This window comes from Elgaria multicarinata, chromosome 12 (genome assembly GCF_023053635.1).
Source record: "Elgaria multicarinata webbii isolate HBS135686 ecotype San Diego chromosome 12, rElgMul1.1.pri, whole genome shotgun sequence".
NCBI lineage: Eukaryota > Metazoa > Chordata > Lepidosauria > Squamata > Anguidae > Elgaria > Elgaria multicarinata.
In genome coordinates, this window is record NC_086182.1 from 9,797,611 (window position 1) to 9,824,617 (window position 27,007).

Here is a 27,007-nt window from a genome sequence, read left to right on the forward strand (position 1 = left end):
GAAACCCACAAGCAGGACATGAGTGCAACAGCACCTTCCTGCTCATGTCAAGAACATAAGAAGAGCCCTCCTGGATCAGACCAAGGGTCCATCCTGTCCAGTACTTTGTTCACCCAATGGCCAACCAGCTGTTGACCAGGAACCCACAAGTGTGTTCCATAGCAACTAGTGTATGTCAGCAAAATCGGCTCTTATACCGAAGTTGGGCATCCGGACTGGTGGCCGTTGATAGCTTTCTCCTCCATGAATTTGTCCAATCCTCTTTTAAAGCCATCCAAATTGGTAGCCATCCCTATATGTTGTGGTAGCGAATTTCACAGTTTAAATATGTGCTGTGTGAAGAAGTCTTTCCTTTTATATGTCCTGAGTCTCTTGCCCATCAGCTCCATGGGTTGATCCCGGGTTCTATTATTGTGGGAGAATGAGAAAAATGTCTCCCTATCCACGTTCTCCACACCGTGCATAATTTTGTACACCTCTATTATGTCTCCCCTTTGCCTCCTTTTCCCCCCAAGCTAAACAATCCCAGCTGTTGTGACCTTCCCCCATAGGGGAGATCTCCAGCCCCTTGATGCATGTTTAAAAAGAATTGCAATAATTTAAATAGAAATGCAATACATCTCACCATAGTAGGAAAGACTGTGAGCAAGTGTGCCGTGTGCCTGCTGAGTCTGCTGCCTGGGAGTGAACTGTTGATGGGCAGCTTCAAGGCTCCTGCCTGCTCTCCCTCCTTGTAGTTCTCCAGGACTTCAAACAGAGGACTGTCCTCTGTACACTTGGCCACCCTACTTTGTTAACGATTAGGTGTGGTGCCCCTACCTATCAGTGTGGTGGGAACTAGCATGTCAGAATGCTGTCCCATGAAAATAACATCCTACGCATAGAAAGCTAGCATGTGAAAAGAGGAAGATTCAGCCTGCTGTGTAATTTTCTTTGTATTTTCTACATTTTGTTTGTTTCTGTGCTGTCACTGGGCATGGTCCACACACTTTGCAAAACACAAGGTCTACATTTTTAGTTTTGTTTTTGTTCCGCCGCCTAGCTTTTTAATTGAATCGCATGGTTTTATGCCGGCTCCGGTTTTAGCTGCTGCTGTTTTTAGTTGTTTCGACGTACTGTGCGTTGCTTGGTATTTTGTATTTTCTGGCTTCTTTTGTAAGCTGCCTTGCAGGGGGTTGTATCCTTAAACATGGGATTTCAATACATAAATAAACCTTAAAGATAGGATGGTCCAAACGCCCAATTCTGTGCCGAATCTGAAGCGTGTGCAAAAGAATTTCACACATGACCCATGTGCTCTGCGCCATCCTGGTTAGACTTGGGCAAGTGACCCTTCCCTTGTGTGGGAGAGCAGCTGGAGGAGTTTTGAGATTGGTTCCTGTGCTGGCAAAGAGAATGCGTCCCACTCGTCAATAATACCATTTTCCAGATGTAGCTGACTCTGTGGTCAGGCCTCCAGCTGGCAGCAATTACTCCCTCAGGATAGCAAATGGGGAAACATGACCTCAAAACGGGAATTACGTGCAGTCTAGAACACGCAGCACAGGAGCCTGTGAGACCTTTGGCCTTGCTCTGGGAGGAAAAGGCAAAAAGGGGGCAGAGCTGTTAGTCCCATCCAACCCCCACGCGAGTAACCTTGATTGAGCTCTCTGCGGCCTCTTTCCCACAGGTTCGTGTTGCCACCTGGAGTATCATCATGGACTCAGTTGTGCCATCAGACAAAGGCAACTATACCTGCCTTGTGGAGAACAAATATGGAACCATCAACCACACCTACCAGCTCGACGTAGTCGGTAAGGAGACCTGAGCAAGGGGAGGGATGCTTTAGCCTCGAGGGGCTTGTGGCGGTGTTCTTAGCTCGCCCAGAAAGTTGAGTTCACTGTGCAGAGGCAGGAATAGGGTCACCCCGAGCTTCTGCTTTCGCGGTGGCAGCAATCCCTTCTTCTTCGTAGTCTCTGTGCATCACACAAATGGGACCGCTGCGTCTGCTCGGAGCTCCCATATGTGTCAATGCACAGATGACTGCGAAGAACCACAGCTACAGTCCTTCTTTGGACAACTAACCACGATTCGCACCTCAACCTCTGCTTGCTACATGGGCGTGAAATAGTTCTGCAGCTGTCGCCACTGTCACTGCAACGACAACAACACTGTTGGGGATTCTGGTCTAGGGGTGTGCGTAGAGGAGATAGTTGAAGCAGGCATAATAATCGGCTTCAGAGTTCTCAAAACAGGATGATCGTGTCATAGCATATGTCTCCATGAATTCTTATAGAAAGAGTAGAAACAGGAACTGTATAGACCGTGTGTGTGCGCGCATTGTGCATCTATGCTACGCAGTTCTAGATTCTGCAGTTGGGATATGTGTTGCAGAATTTAGGAAGTTTTGCTTTTATTTCCATGCCTTGAGTTGTATGGTTTGGGGAGGATGGGACATGAGGGTTGGACGTTTGAGCTCTCTTACACTGAGTCTATATAGCCCTGTATTGTTATGCTGTATTTTATTATTATTCAAGACTGATCTCTTCTGGCAGGCCTATCCAGGGGAATTTAGGATGTTTTTAGAATGTTTCTATGATGTTTTAAAAATGTATATTATGTTCTTAATTCAGTTTTATGTATTTTATATTTACTGTTGTTTCCCGCCTCGATCAAATGGAGAGGCGGGTAAGAAATGATGATGATGATTGGCAGAAGCTCGCCAAGATTTTAGTCAGAGTTCTTTCCCCCTCCGTGCTAGTTTTTGAAATTAACAAAGATATTTGAGATTGAAGTTGTGACCATATGCAAGCAAAAACTGTCAGTGGCTACTAGTCCCGATAAGCCTATATACACCAGTTACTGGGGAACATGGCCGGGAGGTTGCTGTTGCATCCATGCCCGGCTTGCAGGTTCCTGGTTGACTACTGTGTGAACAGTATACTGGACTAGATGGACCTTGGTCTGATCCAGCAGGGCTCTTCTTATGTTCTTATGGAGGTTGCTACAGTGGCACTTAAATTGTAGAACACACTGTAGAGATTTGTCAGTCTTGCAGGCGCTAAAGACCCATCTGTTTCAGCAAGCCTTTGAGTTTTTAACGGTTACTGTGTTGGATCCTTTAACTGCTTTTGTTGATGCTGCCTTTTTTCATCTGTTTTAATCATTTCATCTATGTCTTAATGGCCAGGGTGTTTTTAGACGCCTGCATTTTATGATAGGGTTTTAACCAGCTTGTTAACTGCTTTGAAAAAATAATAAAAGAAAAGCGGATTATAAATATGTAAATATGAATACAATGTGGACCGCCCAGAGAGCTCCGGCTATTGGGCGGTATAGAAATGTAATAAATAAATAAATATTGATAGGCTGAATGACAAAGGTAGTTTTCTTCCGATTCTCATAAGCTCCCCTGTCTTTTCGCGTGGAGAGAGCAGCAAGATGATTCTTAGGTTCTTGTAGCAGAGCTATTTATTTTTGCCACTTTCTTTGCTCCTGATAAGTGCTTGGATTGTGTAGGCAGAAGTCCTCTGTAAGTAGCCAGATGTAAGTGGCAGAGATTCTAGAAGGGATAAGAGAAAGCGTTTGCGTGAAAGTTGCTTTTTCCACCTTGGAATCCATCTTTGCCCAGAGTATGACGATTCTAAAATCTGCACCTTTTTATTTGTCTCCACACCAGACCATTTTCTCTCCACTGAGTGAGCTCAACAGACTGGTTCTGCAACCTGAGCGTGAGGCCGTACTTCATTTTTCATGTTAGGTTTATGATAATTATGATAATTTCAGAGGCCAGACGGAAACTCTCTCTCCTCTTCACCACCCTCCCCCAATTAATCTCCTTATTAGCTTTAATTCCCAACCCAGGCAGGCTGATCTCTGCCGTTCCACTTGTGGAGTTGCTCTAAATGCCACTAAATGAACCATTAAGAATGCAATTTAATTTGATTACACTGAGCAAACTGAAGGGAATAGTCTGCAAGAGAGAACAAAAGGGTTTGTTAATGCTCACTCACCACAGTGCCAGGCTCTTTGTTAATCGGCTAGGCCCTCATTAAGTTTGTTTGACCTTTGACCTCCAGTGAATAGGTAGCCATGTTTACTACCTTTGCCGCCTCCTGAACCCCAGCCCCAGTACCATGGCAAGAATTTCACCTGTCCAGTTCTCCTTGACGGCCATCAATGGGGGTGGCAGTGGGGGTAGTTGCTGATGTTTTCCACTATGATCTGGGATGGAAGGGGGGCATTCACCAGGATAAGTAGCTTTGGCTGTGACAACAGGAGCATCCTCACTGGGAACTCCAGCATTTCAACCAGGAATTTGATGGTTTGCAGCGAGACCATATCCTGGTAACTCTTCAGATCCCATGTGCCTGGGCTTTTTGGAGCCTTCTTCAGGCATAGAAGGGATTTGAGGGATGCAACGTCACATCCTGTGATAGGCAAACAATATGAAGTCTTTGGATTGGCTTTGCCTGGTATAAATACTTGAACCTTGGCACACTGCCCTTGCCCAATCAACACATAAGTTTCTTTGCCCATGATAGGTTACTCAGCCTTCCCCTGGTGCCCTGCAGATGTTTTGGACCAACTCTCAACTGCCTCAGCTAGCATGGCCAGTGATCAGGAATGCTGGGACTTCTGGCCCCAAACATCTGGAGGATACCAGGTTGGGGAAAGTGGCCTTAACGCCAGCAACTGATCAACTGAACACCTAGAATATCTCCCCTTAGCCTCCTTTTTCCCAAACTAAACAATCCTGGCTGTTGTAACCTTCCCTCATAGGAGAGATGCTCCAGCCCCTTGATCCTTTTAGTTGCCCTTTAGTTCTAAGGAAGAAGGGTCACAGCTCAGTGGTAGAGACTTCCAGTTTGCATGCTGAAAATCCTAGGTTCAATCTCTGGCATCTCCAGACAGCTCTGGGGAAAACCTCTGTCTGAAACCCTAGAAAGTTGCTGCTAGAGGGACCAATGGTTCTGACACTGTAGAAGGAAGCATCCTACATTCCGACCACCTTCTCCACTGCTGTTTTTCCGTGTACACATCGTGGTTCTCAACTTCAGATTCCAGCTGTCGCCTCTTTGCTTCTCCATACCCCAACTCCATTCCAAGTGTCAGAGCTGCCGTTCAGAGCAGCCTTCCCCAGCCTGATGCCTTCCTGATGTTTTGGGCTACAGCTCCCATCAGCCCCAGCCAGCAATAGTGGCCAATGGTCGGGAATGCTGGGAGTTGTAGTCCAAAATATCTGGAGGGCATCAGCTTGAAGGAGGCTGTTACACAGGGTATTATAATTCAGCCTCTGAAGAAACAATGGGAACCTAAATAGCATTTGGCAAGCTGAGGGGTGTTCAGTGTAGCCTATTCATTCTTACTGGCTGTGAATGACCTGGATATTTTCTGGTTCGAATGGAGTTAAAATTGCTCAGAGCCTTCTGCAGTCTCTTTGTTAAATGGGGCTCTGTTGAGCCCAGTTGGCTAAGGTTTCATCAGAAGATACAGGAAACAAGGCCTAATCTACACCAAGCAGGATATTGCACAATGAAAGTGGTATGAAAATGGTCTATAAAAGGCAGGAGCCACACTACTGCTTTATAGCAGCATTGAAATACACTGTCTACTGTTGTGGCCCATTGACGCATACTATATACCACTTTCATAGTGCTATATCCTGCTCCTGCCTTTTATATATCGCTTTCATAGTTCAATATCCTGCTTGGTGTAGATTCGGCCCAAGACTGTTAGTTTTACCCTACCCAGTGCCTGTTTACCCTACCCTGTGCCTGTTTGCTTTCTCTTCCCCTCCTTATTGTTTTATTATGGTTTTATTAGAATGTAAGCCTATGCGGCAGGGTCTCGCTATTTACTGTTTTACTCTGTACAGCACCATGTACATTGATGGTGCTATATAAATAAATAATAATAATAATAATAATAAGACCGCTTGCGTCAGAATCCCTTGGAGCAGATGAGTTGCCCTTTGGTGCCCTTTTTAACCACCGCATTGCACTCAGAGCCAGGGCAGTAAAAGGACAGATGATTTCTACCTTTTTATTGTATGCAGGAAGCTGGGGAGGGGATTCTCATCTGTGTCAATGACCTGAAAGTTGTGTGCTCTTACAAATGTAATTCACAAAAGCGGCAGTGACCCTTATTTCAATATTTGGGCCTCCCTCCTTTTCGCAAGTTGAATCTCCCAGAGAAAAGTAAAATGCCTCCCAAGGTTTAAGTGTATCTCCATATATTGATGTCATACATAATAATTCCATTTTACATTGTATTGTTATTATGAATTGACCCTTTAAAACTTCATGGGGGTGGTTGGGTTTTTTTATTGTTGTTTTGTGGGAACTCCAGCGAGTGATAAATAAACTTTACATTGTTTGATCTTCTAGTTACGCAATTTGATTTATCCAGAAGTTGTTCTTATTTATTGTTTTCAGTGGTTGTGTTTTGTTCTGTGTCTGTTTTCTATGGATGTTGTGTGTTAATGTGAGCACATGCTTGAGGTGTGAGGATTTTTTGTATTCTGGAAAAACAGGTTTATGAGAATGGTGTTTAAGAGAGAGAGAGAGAGAGAGAGAGAGAGAGAGAGAGAGAGAGAGAGAGGTTGTGTGTTTGGCACTGGCCTTTCCTTAAGCACAAGGGACTAGACCCTCTAAATAGGCCTCATCCTTCCCTGGAGGGACCGGAAACATGGCAGAGCCTGTTCCTGACGGGATCTGGAGAGCCCTGCGAAGCCCTGCAGAAAGGGGACTATAGTTCGAGGCAGTGAGAGCTGTTGGCAGAGGAAGGGCTGGTCCTGTGATATTTACCTCAGGAAGTGGAATATGATTTTAGGATAAAGAGGGAGGAGGGCCTCATCAAGGATCTTTAGCAAGAGGGATTAGAGGAGGAAGCCTTCCCTTCACATTTTTAATAAGTGACTGGCTAGGATGAAGGGGGAAAAAAGCCACGATCTTGGCTCCAGCCTCTTGCAACGAAGGGGGGAAAAATAACTTCTTAATCCCTGCTTTGTCACATCACAAGTGAAGATGTGAGGGTCGCAGACGGCTGCGGGGCTTTCGTTTTCCTGCACGCCTGCCTGGTTCTCTTTGTTTCTGAGAAGTTTGTGTTCAGCTTCTGATCTGCACCTGACTAGTGGTTAATGTTCACTCGATTGCTTCACAGCGCTCCTAACCAGGCAGGGCCAAACACATTTCGCTTAGCAAGTCCTGTTTCTTGAGCCCAAATTTGACTGAAAACTATAGTCCTCTTCATGCATTACTTGCCTGATGTCTACGCACGAGTAGTGTGTGAAGGTGTGTGTGTCTGGCAAATGTATACAGGAGTGCTAAAATGGCTTGTTATTTTGTATTTGTTGTTTCTTTGTTACATTTATATCCTGCCTTTACTCCAAGGAGCGCATGGCAGCGTACATAATCCACCTCCTCTCCATGTTATCTTCACAGCAACCCTGTGAGGCAGGTTAGGTTGAAAGTCAGTAAATCACCCAAAGTCACCCCGTTGGCTTCATGGCTGAGTGGGGTCTTCAGCCCAGGTCTCCCCAGTTCCAGTCCAATACTTGAATGCCTACACCACACTGGTTTAAGCCCCAGCAATACCTCAGGTGTTGCAACATGGCTCCCTCATATGTTTATTGAGGTAACTTTGGAAGCTCAAACCCAAATGAGGGAACTGGGGCTCCTTTCTGTGCCAATGTTGCCCCTCTTGGGACCTGGGGAGAAGCTGATGTGGGACGTAGCAGTGTTGTTGGCAGCTGTCACACAAGTTGAGGTTTCTGACCTTACCTCAGCAACGTCTGAGGTAGCCAACAGCTCCTTTGCCACTGACACTGTGTCAGAGGGCATTTCGTAGAGTTCCTCAGGCCAGATGGATTTGTTTGGCCATGCCTCCTCTTTGGGGCACCCTGAGAACGAACGAAAGCTACACTTCCTCTTTCCCCTCAGGTGGTTGGGGAGCAGGGTTCTGCTTGCTAGGTAATTGTAATATACCTGCCTCCTCCATTAAACTAGTAAAATGGCAGGGTTAGGTGAAATTGACATTCAGAGATATTGTGGAGTTAGATTGTGACGTTTGCAAGCAAGCAGCCAAGCAAGTACCATCTGAGGAGAAGTGGTTGGTAACTGTGGAGTGAGTCTTCACAGTGGTGGCACTTGACTATCTTTTGGGTTCTAGTCAGAGACCTTTTTTGTTTTCCACGGCTTTTAAAGTCTGAGTTTAATGTAATCCATTGTTTCAATTGCTGATCTTATTGCTTGTTTTACCTGTTTTTAAAATTGATTTTATTGATTTACATGTTTTGTAAACTGCCTTGGGAAATGTCTGGTTGGTGGGTGGTATATAAATGGATGGAAAAACAAATAGGCAAATGGATATTTATCCCTCCTACTCTTCCTTGTCCAGTTTGTGGAGACTCTCTGAAACCATTTTCTTCTTTGTCTTCCAGAGAGGTCACCTCACCGGCCTATCTTACAAGCTGGGCTCCCAGCAAATAAGACCGCCTCTGTGGGTAGCAACGTGGAATTTGTTTGCAAAGTCTACAGCGACCCTCAGCCCCACATCCAGTGGCTGAAACACATTGAGGTCAATGGGAGCAGAACTGGGCCAAATAACTTGCCTTACGTGCAGGTCTTGAAGGTAAAAGAACCACCGTCTTGGGAGGCATGATGTTTTTGTTAATATGGTGCATGTTTCCTCAATTTCGGAAGGGGAGGCATCTGAGGTGGATGCACATCTGGGGCAAGACCATTTTATTTTGGGACTGGTGAAGAAATCAATTTCCAATTTAACGCTGATTTCCAATCTTGTTGTGAAATTGTTACAGCAAAGTACAGGAAATTGAATTGGTGGAAGATACTGATGTCTACTATTCCTGCCCAAATCAGTTCTGCTTGGAAACTGTTGTCCTTCAGCCCAACGCAAGCTGTCACCCACCAAGCCAAACTCGACCACCAATGCCCGCCATATTTCTTACAGTGACTTTTAAAATGGGTGTTGATTGGGCAGCTGGGTAGCCACAACCCATGGCTGCGTTTGGTTTGGGTGTGTCACAAGTTGTGTAGGCCTGCAGCTCACTCCTGGGTGAGATGGGAGGTGTGGCCAGGAAAGAGTATGCAGCACAACAACAACTTCTCTGAATTAAATAGAGCCAATGAGGTTTTGCTAATGTTAGGGAGGGTCTATTCAGGGTTTTTAATTTAGGGAAGAATGACATTCCATCACCAAAACTCAGTATTTGTCCCGTGGCCTTGCTTGACCATTTATAACTGTGCAAAAGCCCAAATAATAATATTATGATAATTGAAATTTATATTGCATTCTATACCAGAGCGCATTCCAATTAACCAAAATATACAAAACATAGCCATATAAACAAAAATCATTAAAAACACATTAGATAAACTACTAACCAAAAATTAAACTAATTCACAACCAATCAATCAAAACAACCAAACAACCGACTCAAACAAATAGGCTTTCAGGCCTCGTCTAAATTTGTCCAACTCTGACTCCATACAAAGGTGTAGAGGGAGAGAATTCCACAATCATGGGGTCAGATGGAAAAATGCCCGGAGCCTAGAATTTGCTACTTTAGTCCAAGGTACCACCAGAAATCCCATGGCTTGGGGATTCTGACAGTGAGCGGAATCCAATGTGGTAGAGATACTAAAATCTGCCCTTACTATGCAACTATGGTTTTTAAAAGGACTGTTGGAATGTTGCTAATCTCCTTTGAGAGGAGGACTGCATGGAAAAACTGTGGAGTGCCTTATTATTAGACCAATTTATTCAAGCAAGCAAGGCCTAAATAAGACAGAGAAAAGGATGCAAGAATTGTGGCCTCTGACTGCCTATTCTGACTGACTGTTCTGACTGACTCAGAACAGCTATGACCTCTAGCCCTCAAGCCTAATTCAGGCCGCAGGCCTCCCCAATTTGGTCCACACAGCCTTTCCCCATGGAAATTCCCCCTTCCCAGTCAGGTTGGCAAGTAGCTGGCAAAGCCAGCTCTGGACTTAGCTGGCACCTCAAGGAATTGCTCCTCCAGATGCCGGCTGAGAGGGCTTTGCAAGCCAGCCCGTTCACCTTCCCTGACCAGCTTCCCTAAGCATAATGATGAGGATGAATCCCTTATCGGGAAGGTGAGAGATGGATGAAACTCACACTGAGACGGCTATGTGTGAGTGAAGGGGGGGCGAGCGCACCAGGGCCACACGCTACTTCTGGCACCCCCCCCACCCCTAATTTAAACACCGCCAAAATGACATTATAATAAAGGTAAAGTATTATATAAATAGTCAAATAACAGCTATGTTACCACATTGACATGAATGGAAAATAGATGCATGAAGAATGGTAGGGAAGGGGTTGGGTTTTCATTTTTGCTTGCTTTTTATAAAAATGTATATAAAATACATGTTTTATTCTTTTACACAAATGGAGTATAGTTACTAGTCTTCTATATATTCCAAAATTATTCTTTTTTAAAAAATGTAGCCAGGCTGACGTTCATCTTATCCTAGAGAGAGAGAGAGCATCTGATGAACTTAGCCCTGCCACAAAGCCATTGACATCCAGTCTTCCGCAGCCTGGTGCCCTCTAGATATATTGGACATCATCCTCCAAAACATCCGAGGGACACCTGGTTGAGGAAGGCTGCCTTAAAGTAACACAGCTGTTCATTTAGCTGGAAGAGGTGCAATTGGTGCCCCTGGAGGAGATGTCTTTGAAATGAGATATTCCAACTCTGGTTATGGATGTGCCTTGAGGGAGTCAAATGGAGCTGGAGGGAGGACCGGGAGTTTTGAGTGAGGGTGCAGAGGGATGCTAATTTTTTTGCTAATGTGTCTGTTGTTGATCTCGGAGCTCTGATGCCCATCCGCTGGCCGCCCAGTGACTCCTGTGTTGTTGGTCTTGTTCTAGCACTCGGGAATTAATAGCTCCGATGCGGAGGTGCTGACCCTGTATAATGTCACAGAGGCTGAGAGCGGGGAGTATGTTTGTAAGGTTTCCAATTATATTGGTGAGGCTAACCAGTCTGCGTGGCTGACCGTCACCAGACCCATGGCTGAAGGTAAACGGGAAGAATGCCACTTTGGGGGCTCTTTGCTTGGACAGTCAGTCCTTTGTGGTGGAAAAACCAAACTCTGGTGGCTCTCCTGTTTCTGCTCTGTTTCTGGCACCGTAAGCCATGGAAAAAGCCTTGCAAGGGGGTGATCAGTTCAGTTTCGTGCCCCTCCTCCCCGTTCCTCTTCATTCTCTTGCTTCTCCTTTCAGAACCTTCTCTCGCTATTAATTGAATAAAATCGAGAAATCATCCCAACAGTTCTGCTTGCACACCAAGCTGAGTTGTTTTGGTTTTGGCTTTGGCTTCCATATTTTTTTTTCTTGCTAAGCCTTCCAGAGAAATGCTTTAATTGCCTGATTTTTCCACTGGTTAAATAAATCAATGTAAATATGGTCAAAATCGAAATATAGTTGTCTTTTCGAAACAGCAAAATCAAAACAGCGTTTTAAAAAATGCATGTCTTTAAATGTTCACACTGACGATTTCCAATTGGTTATCACCAATTAATTGATTGATCTACCAATTAAACCCATCAAAACTTGCAAGCCCCACTTTTTTGTACATCTTACTTTGAGTCTTTCGGCTAACCTTCATCACCTCCACAAAGCAAAATTGCTATTTCTCTTGTGTATAACTCTGTTTGAAGCAGCATGACCTTTCTCTGCTTCTAGTAGTATGTCAATTCTTTATTCAGACCATTTCTCTTTTCTTGTGCTCCCATCTTTGTCCCTCACTTTGCCTGTTCCCAACCCATGAAACTAAGCTGGTCCTTCCCCTCCCAAGGTCACTTTTTCCATGTGGCCCATCACCAGCATGTTCAGATGGGCAGGGAAATTCAGTTTGGTGAAGGGTTGTTTTTTAACACCGCCTCTTTAGGCCTGCCTGGATCAGAGGTTGTCCTAAGGCTCTCTGTTAAAATAGGTCTTCAGTGGTGTCTGTGCTCCTTAGGAGGTCTCGGGGGGTATGTAATCCCCTTCCCTCCTCCTCCTGCACCTTGGTTCCTAAAGGGGTCTTACGTTTGCTCGTCCTATTTTCCTTTTCCTTTTTTTGTTTGCTTCCAATTTTTCCCTTTTCTAGACGGCTGGTGTTAACACAACTGACAAAGAAATGGAAGTCCTTCACTTAAGGAATGTCTCCTTTGAGGATGCTGGGCAGTACACATGTTTGGCGGGTAATTCTATTGGGCTCTCCCACCACTCTGCATGGTTGACGGTTCTGGAAGGTATATACTGGTTCTGTTCTTTTGTCTGCCTCCTTGCTGTCCCTTTCTAAATTTGGTGATGAGTGTGCCATGGTTTGCAAGAGCCAGCCCTCTGAGAGGCTGGGAGGGAGGAGTGGCAGGGAGCACCCACAAATCGGTTGCCTCCTAGAGAAAGGATCCCTGTTTAGCAACAGCTCTGGTGGGAGCTTGGGCAATGAAAACATCCCTGACGTGCCAGTCCACATTCAGAGTAAGAAACACCTTCAGTCTTGTCTGTGAGCCCTCCGCTCTTTGGTCCCTTTCATCCCCTGTCAAATTGGCACAGTCCAGCTGCAAACCTGATGGCTCTCGCAGACCAAGCAAGGCATTCTGAATTTCCAATTTGGGGGTTAACTGGAGATTTGGGTCCGGGTTTTTCAGTAGGCCGATTCCATTTTCTTAGGCAATGTCAATCCTCACCCCCCTGCTGTTCTCTGCCTCTCAGCAGAGGAGTGAAAGCTGTTGGATCTCCCCTGCTGTGCACAAAAAGACCCAAAGGCGCAATTCCAATGGACCTGTGTTAGATGGATTTTGGGTTGATCACAGGCCACCTGCGCTCTTAACATGTGAGAAACAGAGGTAGTAGCATGGAGTGTTTTGAAATCCCAGGTTTCCAAAATGAGAGACAGGGCTCCTTATGCGCAAGCTCCTCTTTGGATCCTGACCCAGATTTCATGAATTTTGAAAACAAGCAGCTAGGAGCTGAAGTTGATATAACAGGAACTGTATACTGCCTAAGCAGACTTATTGATGGTGCTGAAATTCAGGGGTGCAATCACCCTCTGCTTTTCATAGAGCACCTACTTGCACTCTCTTGCCCAGCTCCCCCCCCCCCCACATATTTGTGATGATAAGATCGTAAGAAGACCCATGCTGGATCTGACCAAAGGTCCATCAAGTCCAGCATTCTGCTCACACAGTAGCCGACCAGCTGTTGACCACAAACCCACAAATAGGACGTGAATGCAACAGCCCCACCCACCCACCCATGTACCCACCAAGTGGTGTACATAGGCTTCCTGCCTCTGCTCCTGAAGGCAGCACATAGTTATCAGGACTAGTAGCCATTGATAGCCTTCTCTCCCAGTCACGTTCAGCCAAATGATTTGTCCCCGTTTTGGAAATGTTGAAAACTTCACTCATCTTAATGGAACTCTCATGCCAGGAAATACTAGTTTTAGATTGAAGGCTTGTGCAGTCACCTTGGCATAAACTGCCCTTTCATTCATACATCCATGTGAAGCAAACAGCTGCCGTTTCCACAGGCGTGAACACATGCTGATAAATTACTATCTTATCTGCTGGCCACAGGAAGGGATTATAGAAACTGTAGTCCAAAACATCTGGAAGGCACCAGGTTACCTACCCCTGTCTACAGCTTTTGTTTGCATTGACTTAGTGGTCAACTCTACTGTTCCTTCTAGGTCACTGCAAAAAACGGTGATAAAACGATGCCTGCGAGAGTCTTGAAGAGCTTGGGTGGAGATCGCCCTTTTCGTACTGGGTTTTATCATTATGCAAGGTGGCTATGAGAAAATGCTTCCCTATCCCACTTTGGTTCTAAATCCCCACAAGAACTGAGAATAGGAGATGGGCTCCCAAAGATCTTGTTTTCCCAGAAGTTACCAACTTTGGCTTTGTTTCTCGATGACCTTGCTCTGAACGGAAATGGAATCTGGCTTTTGCTGAGTGGAAGTCTCTGCTAGTACGCCTGCATTCTCACCGAGATTATACTCTGCATGAACTTCTGTTTTGTGGGCTCCTGTTCGGTTCTCTTTGGTTGATGCTGGGCTCTTTTTTCAGCCATCAACAGTTGGCTGGCAAAAAAAAACCCATGACTCCAGAAAGTTTTTCGGTCATGTGTCACTGGTGTGTGTTACACACATCCATGAAAAAAATCTTCTGTGTCCTTTCTTTTCCTTGCCAAGCCTGTACCCATTCAAAGTCCTGTGATCTGAACAGAGTAAGACGGTGATAGTTTCCTTCTGATCACATATTTAATCCATCTTTGCGGTGTTTATTGTCCTTTCTGGGAAGTGGGAGATGGGACATTCATCTCTCTCTCTCTTTCTCTTTAAATTGCAACTTTCTACACCTATGCATAAAAAGTTCAAAAAAAAAATTATTTATCATAGTACCAGTGTGATGCAGTTTTCCATTCAAGCAAGGATTAAGTTTTACTATAACTATAAGGGCCTCAGCGATGGTTTATTGCCATCTTGGAGGGGACGGGACATTGTTCTTGATGAGGCTGCTGAGAATATTTCTGGGCCAGGCCTGCAAAAGATGGTCCCAATTGAGGAGCGGATAAAAGCTCTCATGTTTGACTCATCTTCTGCTGCAGGCATTGCCCACATGGCTCTGAAAGGTTTGATCTGGCAGCTGTGATGTGATCCTCAATGCAGCATGGGCTTTGCCCCCCCCCCAAAAAAAATAGGGTGGGAAGTCACAAACAAACTCAGGGTGCTTCCAGACTGAACCCTTCTTGCGAGGTTTGGCTGTTGCTTTTCCATGTTTTCTCGCTTGCAGATTTGCAAACCGCAGTCTACACCAAGAAGGAAGAGCCAAGTGGTTTTTTCTGACATCACACTATATTCCATCCTCTTGAAGGGGCAGTGTTTGATGGGATGTTTCCAGGAGTGATTGGCTTGCCCCACCCCTTTTCTCTCCCACTGTTCCAAACCCACAGCCCCAGTATCTTTTCTCCATTCTAGGTATACATGTAAGTGAATATTGCTCATCTGTATACAGTCCTCTATTTTTATTTTTATTTATTTTACTGGAAGTGTGCTATTTTGCTAGTTCTTGGTTTTTAAAAAATGGAGCCTGCAGCATTCCTACCTTTCTTAAAGTTATACATGGAGATATTAATTGCAGTGTTTTCCATTACACTTAACCCTTGCAATGCCTTCCTCTGGAACATGAGAAGGCAGTGTAGAAGGCTGTTGCTTCTCATGGTCACCCAGGAACACATGTCTTGACCTAGGCATGCAATCCTTTGGCTACAAAGAACTGTCCCAAGAGCAACTAGATAGAGTGTTGTTGCTGTAAATGAAGAAGTGCTGCATCTTTGGTGGATCTCTCCTAAAAACAGACTTTGGTGCATTGTGATTGGAATTTGGGATGATGGAACAGTGGATTTGCCACTTCTGAATGAGAAGAGACAGCATCTTTAAGCTTACCAATCTACTCGGACTAGAGCAGCAGAGAATGAGCATGTAAGAAGTCATTTTGATTGAGGAATGCATGGCTCTCACTGTATGGTGACTATTCAACCTTGAGTGATACCATAAAGTGGCCACACACTTTGGATTGGGCAGATCCACCATTGGTAGATCATGCTGAAGGTGTGTTTCACCATTGAACATCTGCTTCTTGAACAAACTGTACAGTTAGGAGAATATTGCTCATCAACAGGTCACTGCTGATGCACATCCTTGCCCATCTTTTGATGACTTCCTGTTGCACAACTTTTGACAGTCCATAATGGTCCATCATTTTTGTGAACCGCCCAGAGAGCTCCGACTATTGGGCGGTATAGAAATGTAATAAATAAATAAATAACATGTTTCTTACCTGTGGGCTAAGATGATTTCCTGCAAGCTGTGTTCCATGCTGAAATGCATGCTTAGTGGCAGGATCACATTTTCTGAGATGCCACATGAATCGTGACTGTATATTACTACTAATGCCCAAGCTTTTATGGAACTTTTGGGGAAGATTTTTTTTAATTCCTATCTTATGGAATTCCTTATAAGATATCTAACACATCTTTGATTTTATTTGTTCATTCATTTCAGAACATGGATGGTTTTGCAAGGAAGTCTTTCCTCATTGTGTTGGTATTGTAGACAGGATCTATACCTCAATTTATGTACCCCATGCCAGGCAGAAGAGTATATCAACAGGAAATCAACTTATTCCATCCTGATTTAAGGAACACAGACATTTCATAAAGATCAGATGGAGTGATGAATTCATATTCGAGAACTTACATGCACAGGGCTACCTTGGTCAAACAGCAGCTTCACACATAATCGGTCAGGACACTTTCAGAATGCAGAAACAAACGTGTCGCCTTAAGGGCTGCATAGGGAACGGCATTGGTAGTTTGAAGGATACATGTTAGACCACATCAGCAATGCAAACCAAACCTAAGTAGTACAGAACGATACAGACATATTCTGTACCATTGAAACTTTAGTTGCTGCTCTTGGGGGACTCATTAGCAGGAGCTGTATCTTGTCTGAGTTTCACTGTGTGGCCTGATCTTGGAAACAACAGAGTGGAATTTAGTGGCTGGACTAGCAGTTCTGGTATTTGTGAACTAGGGTGTGTGGGAGCTCTGGTGTTCACCAGCAGTCTCCATGTGCAGTGGTCTGTTTGGCTTGTCCTAAGCATTACTCAACTGGCCTTCAGCATGTGCAATGGGCTGCAGGGGATGGTAGCAACAAATGTACTGCAACCGCTATTGTGAGGGCCTTTATGATAGTTGCCCCCGTATGAACTCAGGGTGTTGTCCCTGCTGCCTTCATCCCAGTAACTAATAGTCAGGAATCCTAGGAGTTGTAGTCAAAAATATCCTTGGACTTGTGGTCCAGAACACAGGTTGGTGATGTTCCTGGCTGCCTTCCAACGGTACAAATGTGGTCTCTGGACACACTTTCTTCTCTGCCATGTTCTCAATGATGTGCTGGTCAGTGGCCGCTGCTTATTCTAAAGGTAATGGTGAAAAGACTGGAAAGTTAGAGGGAATGGAGGCACCCATTACAGGGAACACAGCACTACAGTTCACAGAGAATTAAACCCAGGAATATACGGCACCCCAACCCCGGTAATGCAATTTCAAACAGGAAGCCTGTTGAGACCTTGAGGCTTGAAGACCATAAGAACTGCCCTGCCACGAGGCTGGGAAGACTTCAGAGCTGGTGAGAGAAGAGAACTGGGGGAGAGGACTGCTCTACCATCCACAGCAGCCTGCTGCTTGTGCCACTGCCCCGCCCACCTCCCAGTTCCATTGATTGCTGAGTGGAGCCAACTGCCAAGGTTCTCTCCAGCCAATTGGCAGAAGAGTGCTGTCTCCAAGCCTGTTGAGACCTTGAGGCTTGAAGACCATAAGAACTGCCCTGCCACGAGGGGGCGCGCCCCTTTGGTTTGCCCCTTCGGGATGCCATGAGGGTGAGGGTGATTCTCTATTTCTCTCTCTTCCCCTGGGCTGTCAACTCGCTGCTTCTTTGAACCATTACCTCAATTGTATGAGAAGAGTTTCCCTGAGTGAGAGCAGGGATCTCATGGGAAATGATATAATTACTTCTTGTGTCCTCCCCACCCTGAGGCAGAGGTTGGGGGCTTCACCAATTATAGCCGCTTCATCTGCCCAATGTGAGAGGCTGTGGTACTTTGAAGCAGGAGGCTCCCCTGTGTGAGAGGGGGAGGAGTGTGGCCACACATCAGGTAGTAGTAGAATTAGCAGTTACTAAGAGAGGGAGATTGTGGGGGCGGGGGAAAGCACTTTATCGCTTAGTTGGTAGTAGCCTGATGTCCATCTGTGAACAGTGGCTGGTTACCACAAGTGAGAAATGTGACTGTGTTGTTTGTATGACTGAGTGTGGGTTTGAATGGTAAGTGAGTGCATAGGTAAAGATGTTTTTGGGAAGCCGTGATGCAGGGATACATGGAGGGGGAGCCACTATTCCAGTGATTTGGGGCAGAAGGAGATATGGCAGGAGGAAGGGGTTGCAACATCAGCGTAGAACGGGTTTCAGGTGTCTTCACACTGTTCCCCTTCTACCCTCCTCCTCTAGTTCTCATGTACCTGGTAGCTCATCCACTGAGCCCTCCTTCCTTGTGGTGCTGCTCTTTAATGCCAGGTCGGTCCGCAATAAGACCTCTCTTATTCATGATTTAATCCTGGATGAGAGGGCTGACCTGGCGTGCATTACTGAGACTTGGGTGGGTGAGCTGGGTGGGGTTGATCTGACTCAGCTCTGCCCATCCGGGTACTCAGTGCAGCACCAACATAGATTGGAGGGACGGGGTGGGGGTGGGTCGCCGTGATTCATAGAACTTCCATCTCTATCACCAGGAAACCACTCCATCTTGGAGCAGGCCTTGAAGGTTTGCATCTGGTGTTGGGCCAGAGAGACAGATTGGGGATGCTGCTGGTATACCGGCATCCTCCCTGACTGAGCTGGCAGAGGCAGTCTCGAGTGTGGTGTTGGAGGAACCCAGGACGGTGGTTCTGGGCGACTTCAACTTCCATGCTGAGGCTGTCTCTGGGGCTCCGGCTCGGGACTTTATGGTCTCCATGACAACCATTGGGCTGTCTCAGTTTGTCATTGGCCCAACACATAACGCATACCCTTGATTTGGTTTTTGCTCCAAGCTGTGAGATGGATAGTCTGAAGATTGGGGGGGGTCCAAGTAACCCCATTGTCATGGTCAGACCATTTCTTGGTGAGATTTGAACTCACGGCGTTACTACCCTCCTGCAAGGGTGAGGGACCCATTCGGATGGTCCGCCCCAGGAGACTGATGGAATCCAATGGATTTCTGAATGCTCTTGGGGATTTTCCAGTGGAGAGAGCTGGTGATCCAGCTGAGGCCCTAGCCTCACTGTGGAATGGTGAGATGCGGAGGGCCATCGACTTGATCGCACCTGAGTGTCCTCTCCGGTCCTGTAGAGCCTGCTCTGCTCCTTGGTATACTAAGGAGTTGCGGTCAATGAAACAGGCTGGACATCGGCTGGAGCGCAAATGGCGCAAGACTCAAAGCGAAGATGACCGAGCACGCTGTAGAGCGCATAATCGTGCCTATTGCTTGGCAGTGCGGGCAGCAAAGAAGGCTTATTTTGCTGCCTCCATTGCGTCCTCGAGTAGCCGTCCAGCGGAGCTCTTCCGGGTGGTCCGGGGGCTGCTAACATCCTCCCCAGCAAATGGGGCCCTGGCTCCGTCAAGGACCCGCTGTGACCTTTTTGCATCACACTTTGAGGACAAGATCGCTTCTCTCCGCAACGAGCTTGACATTGTTTTTAGTGCAGCTCCAGTTGAGGTGTCCGATGCCACCATCTGCCCAATTTTGTGGGATCAGTTCCAGTTATTGCGGCCTGATGATGTAGACAAGGTGCTTGCAGCAGTGCGGCCGACCACTTGCCCTCTCGATCCCTGTCCCTCCTGGCTTATAAAAGCAAGCCGAGGGGGTCTGACTGGGTGGGTCCAGGGGGTGATAAATGCTTCTCTCCGGGAAGGGGTGGTCCCTGCTGTCCTTAAGGAGGCAGTAGTGCGACCACTCCTGAAGAAGCCCACCCTGGACCCGATGGTATTAGGCAACTACCGCCCAGTTGCTAACACTCCTTTTTTAGGGAAGGTACTTGAGAGGGTTGTGGTGGAGCAACTGCAGGCACTCTTGGAGGATACTGATTATCTAGATCCATTCCAGTCTGGGTTCCGATCTGGTTACGGGACTGAATCAGCCTTGGTCGCCCTGATGGATGACCTTTATCGAGAGAAGGACGGGGGGAATGCAACCCTGTTAATCCTGCTCGATCTCTCGGTGGCTTTTGATACCATTGACCATGGTATCCTCCTGGATCGACTCTGTGGGATGGGCATCGGAGGCACTGTTTTACAGTGGTTCCGGCCCTACCTACGGGGTCGTTTTCAGAGAGTAGCATTGGGTGACCAGTCCTCGGCCTCCTGGCAATTGAGCTATGGAGTGCCGCAGGGCACCATCTTGTCCCCAATGTTATTTAACATCTATATGAAGCCGTTGGGAACGGTCATTAGGGGATTTGGAGTGAAATGCCATCAATACGCTGATGACACGCAGCTCTATCTCCCTGTGACAACTGAATCAGGTGAGGCTGTGCAAGTCCTGGACCAGTGCCTAGACTCAGTAATGGGCTGGATGAGGGCCAATAAACTGAGACTAAATCCTGGCAAGACGGAAGCCCTGTGGGTGAGTGGTTCCCGAGTCCGGGAGACAGGCTCATTGCCTGTTCTGGATGGGGTTGCTCTGCCTCTGAAAGAACAGGTTCGTAGTTTGGGGGTACTCTTAGACCCATTTCTGTCGTTGGAGGCTCAAGTAGCCGCCACGGCTCGGAGTGCCTTTTACCATCTTCGGTTGGTTCGCCAACTACGGCCTCTCCTGGACAGGGATAGCTTGACCACGGTGGTACAGGCATTGGTAACCTCAAGATTGGATTACTGCAATGCGCTCTATGTGGGGCTGCCCTTGAAGCTGCTCCGGAAGCTGGAGCTAGTGCAGAATGCTGCAGCTTGGCTGTTGTCCGGAGCTGCCCCTTTCCAGCATGTAACTCCTCTGCTGAGGGAACTGCACTGGCTGCCTATTCGCTACCGGGCCAGGTTTAAGGTTCTTGTACTTGTGTACAAAGCCCTAAACAACTTGGGACCAGGATACCTAAGAGAGCGCCTTCTCCCTTACCAACCTGCCCGGTCACTGAGGTCATCCGAAGGCCTGCTCCTGGTGGTTCCACCTAGATCCATCCTCCGATTGGAATCCACCAGGGGAAGAGCCTTCAGCGTGGTGGCGCCCCTCCTGTGGAATTCCCTGCCTCTGGAGGTCAGACAGGCTCCAACCTTGAACTCCTTTCGGCGCCTCCTGAAAACATCTTTATTTCAAGAAGCCTTTCTTTAACATGCAGCCTTGGATTTCTCTGTTGTTGTTTTGCTTCTTTTTAAATTTTGTTTTAACTGTTTTATTCTGTTTTTATTTTCATTTTACCTTGTACACCGCTCCGAAATGTTTTCAATGAGGAGCGGTATATAAATATTCTAAATAAATAATAAATAAATAAGTTTCCATATCAGGTCCCCTGTTAGAGCTTCAGTACCGATGGTGGGCATTGGAAGACAGGGCTTTCAGAGTCTGCTGACACACATTTAGTGGACAGAAGTTTTTCTCCCATCTCCCCACAAGATGGGCTGCTGTCCCAATCCACCGCACGCCTACAATACTGTGACATAAAACCAGATCCAACAGGAAGTCCTCATGGTCCTCCCCTTTGGAATCCCAAACATCTGAAGATGGAAACCAACAATAGCAATATGAACTGTTGCTTATGAATGCTAACATTGAATGCTGTTGTGACCCTAAAGTGGCATTTGGAGCACTGGCATTTCTAACTAATACAAGACCTGCTTACTGGAATAAAAAAAAGGAAAACTGAACTACTGATTTTTGTTGTTGGTTAAAGGGAAATTAGGGGTACTTAGGAGAGGTGTTGTCCCTAAGTACCTCAGAGAGATTAACTGTACCCAGACCATGCAGCAACAGCTCCTCTGCACAGAGATTTGGTGGCAAGCAATGAAGCTCCAGGCTTCTAGTAGTGCACTTCAGTGTAACACTGGCATCACCACCGAGAATATGGTGAAACTGTTAATAGAAAGGGGCAGGGCTTTCTATTATAATCAGTCCTGGAGTAGTACACAACAGCCCCCTTGTCCTCCAATCTTCAGACTTTTGTTTCAGACTGGCAACATTGTGCAGAGATGACCACAGGGTGACTGCTGCGTAGCACATCTTGTATCTTCTGTTTTACACACACACAAATGTCCAAGAGATCCAGTGTTTCCTGATTGCTCCAAGAAACCATAGCCTTTTCAAGAATTGCCTGCTCCTGCACCACTTGTGACAACCATCAGAAAAACAGTAAAGGTATTCACAAAACCATTTGAGAGTGGTAACAAAACGGCAGAAGAGTACTCCCCTGAAGAACAAGCCGACATGAGGCAGTGTTGTGTTTGGCCATACCCACAGCACTATCACCGTAGATGTCACAAACCACACACCACAACATTCATGAGAAGGTAGCACTACGGAGCAGCCGCATGTGTAGGATCATGCAGGACTGATCCGGTGTTTTTTCTCCTTAATCTGCATTTAGAAAAAAACCAGAAGGAAACCTGGAATTGCAGTGCGCTGAGCAATAGTTACAATCTTGCGGGGACCTTGCAAATTAGCTGAGTGAACAATTCTACAATAATTCATGTCTGGAAGCACCCTTAGATTTGAGTAGTGTTGAATTGAGCGTTCCTTTTGTGCACATTCTGTTTTGATTTCCCCTTTTACGTAGCCACTGTACCATACCTACCCACACGCACAATTCTTTGAAACCTCTTCCTTAGCGTCAGTCTTCTCTGATTTCTGTTCCAGGGTCTTCAGTAGCATCCATGAAAGCAGCTTCATCACACTTCTTCAAGTTCCTTCAACTTTTCTCCTCAATTAACTAGTATCTGGAGAGGGGTTACAAAGGGCATGTTTGTTCCACCCACCCACCCAGCAGCTGGCTGGATGAGGCCAAAGCCCACTCCATTGAGGATAAGCACCTTCCAAAGGAAGTGATGCGGTTCTCATATGATGTCAAGAAGAATAAGGAGCTCTGTATCACAAAGCTTAGCATTTTGCCCTAGACCGTACACAGATAACAAAAACTCTGAGACCACATTTGGGTTGCAGACTAGGGATCTAGAATACAGAAGGGTTATGGGGTGCTGGACTCACTGTAAATTAAGGTTACAGTAATGGGAGTTCAAGGGGAAGCGTTCAGAGTGCAGATGTCTCTCTCCCTGGTCACCCCTTAAGTTTGTAAGCCTTCTGCAGACATTAGTTTTCCTAATTTTAAACATTTTCTCAGGAACCACGAAGGCTAAAAAGTGAAGCTAAGCTCTATGTGATATGTGAGCTTCACATCACTAGAACCTCTCATGGTTTTTAATTTTTGTTGTAACCTAAAAGTGGTCATGGGATGAAAATGGAGTGGGAGATTATCACACTTCCTTTCCAAGCTGCTATTCACCCTGTTGTGGTGGTACCCTAAAACAAAAAAAGGCAAGAGATTCTGTGCATTGATCTCTTAAATATCTAGCTTGGGAATAGTGCTTCTTTGTGAGAAGCACTAGATCAGCCTGAAGTGTCCAACAAAAGCTCCCAACACCTGCAGCCAACACGGCTATTAGCCATGCTGGCTGGGTGCGAAGAGAGTTGTAATTCAAACATCGGGGACCACCAGGTTAAGAAAGGATGCACTAGATTCTGTTCTAGAATCAAATTCCATATGCCTTTGGTGCATGTTAATTTGGATCCAAAAAGAGACTTGGATCCTAGAAGTAGTGAAAAGTCCTTTAAATACAGGCAAGCTCCAAGCATAGGCCATGGGAAGCTTCAAGAAATAGCTTCATGAGAAAGAGGACCTGCATGTCTTCCTCTGCCTGCTTTTGCGGGGTCGTTCAGGACATCCATTGCCTTTCTGTTTCTTTGGGAGGACATCAGGCTGCCCAAGAAGTCATGACAGGTAGTGATTCTCACCTTAGAAGAGCAGAGCGGCTCTTCCGCCTTGCTCTTTCCCTTTCATCCCGTAGGCCTTTTCTAAATGTTGCTGGTTGGGAGCCTTGTGTGCTAATGCTCTTTTTGCACTGATCCAGCCATGGAAGACAAGCCAGCTATGATGACCTCCCCTCTGTACCTGGAGATAATTATTTACTGCACGGGGGCCTTCCTCATCTCCTGCATGATTGTGACCGTCATCATATACAAGATGAAGAGCACCACGAAGAAGACCGACTTCAACAGCCAGCTGGCCGTGCATAAGCTAGCCAAGAGCATCCCCCTCCGCAGACAGGTAACAGAAAGTAGATAGGGGGTTTGATTGCACTCTACTGCCCTCCCCCAGAGAGCCTTGCCTGTATGTTTAACTGCATCTAAATTGGAGACCCTTCTTTGAGTATAGGCTGTCTAGTTTTGGAAAGATGAGCAGGCTGTGATTACGGCAACAATGCTTGGGTGGTAATGTCAACATCAATTATTGCTGGGCAGACTGCAGCCTTTGAGATGTCCAGGTTAAGTTGAAGTAGGTCTGTTCAACAACACATTATGCAGCCCAGTAGGGGCTTGGATTTTAAACATCCTGGTTTGGCCGCTGCCTGGGAATGGCAGAAATATGGAGGTTGTCAAGCAGTGGGCTGGTGGACTGTGTTTGGTTTAGAGGGTAACAAGTTTCCAGGCCTGCATTAGAGACTCTGGGCATCTGCTGCAGCTCCAAGGCAATTCAAACTTGGTTCCTGGAGTCCGGAATAAAGTGAACAGAACTGGAAATCAGTATGCACATGCATCAGAGGCCATTGCAAATACACTGTCACCTCTGGCCAGCTCTTTCTGCCATCCAGTTTTGGACCAAGGTAACCCAGGAGAAACAAGCAGAGAGCCAAGGAGCAGAGGAGGCAATGGCATGAAAGGAGGAGGCATGAAAGGGAGGAAAGAGAAGACCCTTTTGCTCTTGTGTCACCTGGAGCTACCTGTTTGCAAGCACCTCTGCGCAGCAGCACACCTGCTCTCTGTTTCAGGTCACACGAGGGTGTGGATTGTACAAGTTGATCCATGAGGTCTGTTGGGCGGCTCATCCGGCATTGAACTAGGGTTGGGTTAGAAGATGACTGGCCCTGTCGGTCACTGGCTCATTCCTTAATGTGCCTGAGTTAGAGGGCGCAGCTGTGCTGCTCTGGGAAAGGGAGGTGACAATTGAAAGAGAGAGAAGCAGTAGCTTCCCAGAATTGTTTGTGGAGACAAGCACAGAGAAAATAGCTCAAGGCTGGTAGTGGAGTTAGGAGGACATAAAAGCTCAAAGGACAGAGAGCTGCTCCCTGGCAAGGTTTTGGCAATAGAAGCTCTGGCCATCCTCAGTACAGTCACTATTGTGACTATAATTTTGCTGCCATTTTAATTTATTTATTTATTTATTACATTTTTATACCGCCCAACAGCCGAAGCTCTCTGGGCGGTTCACAAAAATTAAAACCATAATAAAACAACCAACAGGTTAAAAGCACAAATACAAAAGACAGTATAAAAAGCACAACCAGGATAAAACCACAGTAGGCAAATGTGCTGCTTTTGCAATCCTGACCTTCATCAAGTGTTTCTGAATCCTTTGGCCTGTATAAGTAATGTGAATTAAACCAATTTGGATATTCCCTCCTCCCATCTACTGGCAGTCCTGCCCAGTGCTGCTCCTAGTTTCTGAAATTATACCAAGCACCGTCTGCAATTTTTTTTACAGTCATCATGGCTAGAAGTTTGTTCTTTTAAAACCCCCACATACCGGTAAGATTTTCAGGATCCTGCATTTGATACCCGATATTCATATATTTGATTTGTACTCCCACCTTTCTCCCAAGAAAAAGGGCAGTCCACATTTTCACCGCACAGATTATGGCACACAGGCAGCCCTGACTACTGGGCACCACCAATAGAGCTGTAGAAAGGAGGGCTGGAACATATCCAGAGGTGCTGAATAGGTCTGGGGAAGTATTTTTGCAAGCCCTAGTGGGTCAAGTTTGTTTACAGGAGCAAGGACTTAGTTTCCAGGAAGGAAGATAGGAGTAGGCTTGGAGGATGGAAGGCAGCTCTTTTCCCTATCAGGACCAGACTGGCCTGCTCGTTGGGTCTTTGCTGACGATAACCTCCACACTCTCCTCCTTCCACTGCAGGTATCAGCTGACTCGAGTTCGTCCATGAACTCAGGTGTGATGCTCATGCGTCCCTCGCGGCTTTCCTCCAGTGGGACGCCAATGCTGGCGGGAGTCTCTGAATATGAGCTGCCAGAAGACCCCCGTTGGGAGCTGCCCAGAGACAGGTAACAACAACCCCCACTCCTACTCTGGAGGGGCTCAGCCCAACCGGCATTTCTAATACTTTTCTGACCAAGGAACATAAGAAGCTGCCTTCTACTGAGTCAGACGCTTGGTCCATCTAGCCCAATATTGTCAACACTGACTGGCAGCCACTCTCTAGGGTTTCAGGCAGGATTTTTTCCAGCCATACCTGGAGAAGCCAGAGATCAAACCTGGGAACTTCTGTATATGCTCTACTACTGATCCACAGCCCCTAGAAATGTTCGATAAACTCAATCATCCATAATTGGTAGCTATTTTTTAAAAATCTGTATACTCTTAATTATAATGCATTATGTGTTATGACTGAAGAACTCGAAAGCTTGCTCGCTATTTTGTGACATTGATGTTGGTCCTAATAAAGGTATTGCTTGAGTGTGGATTTCATAGAATCATAGAATAGTAGAGTTGGAAGGGTTCTATAAGGCCATCCAGTCCAACCCCCTGCTCAATGCAGGAATCCACCTTAAAGCATACCTGACAGATGGCTGTCCAGCTGCATCTTGAATGCCTCTAGGGTGGGAGAGCCCATGACCTCCCTAGGTCGTTGGTTCCATTCTCATACTGCTCTAACAGTCAGGAAGTTTTTCCTGATGTCCAGCCAGAATCTGTCTTCCTGTAACTTGAGCCCATTATTCCATGTCCTGCACTGTGGGATGATCAAGAAGGGATCCTGGCCCTCCTCTGTGTGACAACCTTTCAAGTATTTGAAGAGTGTTATCATGTCTCCCCTCAGTCCTCTTCTTCAGGCTAAACACGCCCAGTTCCAGGCTGCGTTTTGGAACAGTTACTTCCAGTGGCTACCAACGGGGTGGTCTTGGCTGCATGTTCGCAGGCCAACTTAAGTTATCCCTCGGCAGGTTTAAGTACAGCCAGTCTCTGAAATATCCATTCTTTGATTCCAAACATTCATCTTGATGATCACTGGGTGTTTCAGAAAACTGAACAACCGAAATGAACATCCAGTCTCCAGAGCTGCAGCATTACGAGAAGGCAAAATGTACCACTAACAGTTGTGTGTCTTGATGGTAAAACTCT

At 46.3% G+C, this 27,007-nt stretch overlaps 1 protein-coding gene across 4 annotated transcripts in view; it reads left to right on the plus strand.

Annotated features, from left to right (window-relative positions):
- FGFR1 (fibroblast growth factor receptor 1) overlaps positions 1-27,007 on the plus strand; it is a 115,219-nt gene that overhangs the window by 71,025 nt on the left and 17,187 nt on the right. For 2 of the 4 annotated variants that reach the window (XM_063139278.1, XM_063139279.1), the window contains exons 6-10: positions 1,670-1,793; positions 8,423-8,613; positions 12,122-12,266; positions 23,726-23,928; positions 25,787-25,932. In XM_063139278.1, coding sequence (XP_062995348.1) covers positions 1,670-1,793; positions 8,423-8,613; positions 12,122-12,266; positions 23,726-23,928; positions 25,787-25,932 — 809 coding nt within the window. Of the gene's footprint in view, positions 1-1,669; positions 1,794-8,422; positions 8,614-10,899; positions 11,051-12,121; positions 12,267-23,725; positions 23,929-25,786; positions 25,933-27,007 lie in introns of all 4 variants that reach the window. The other 2 variants (XM_063139281.1, XM_063139280.1) reach the window with 2 other exon arrangements.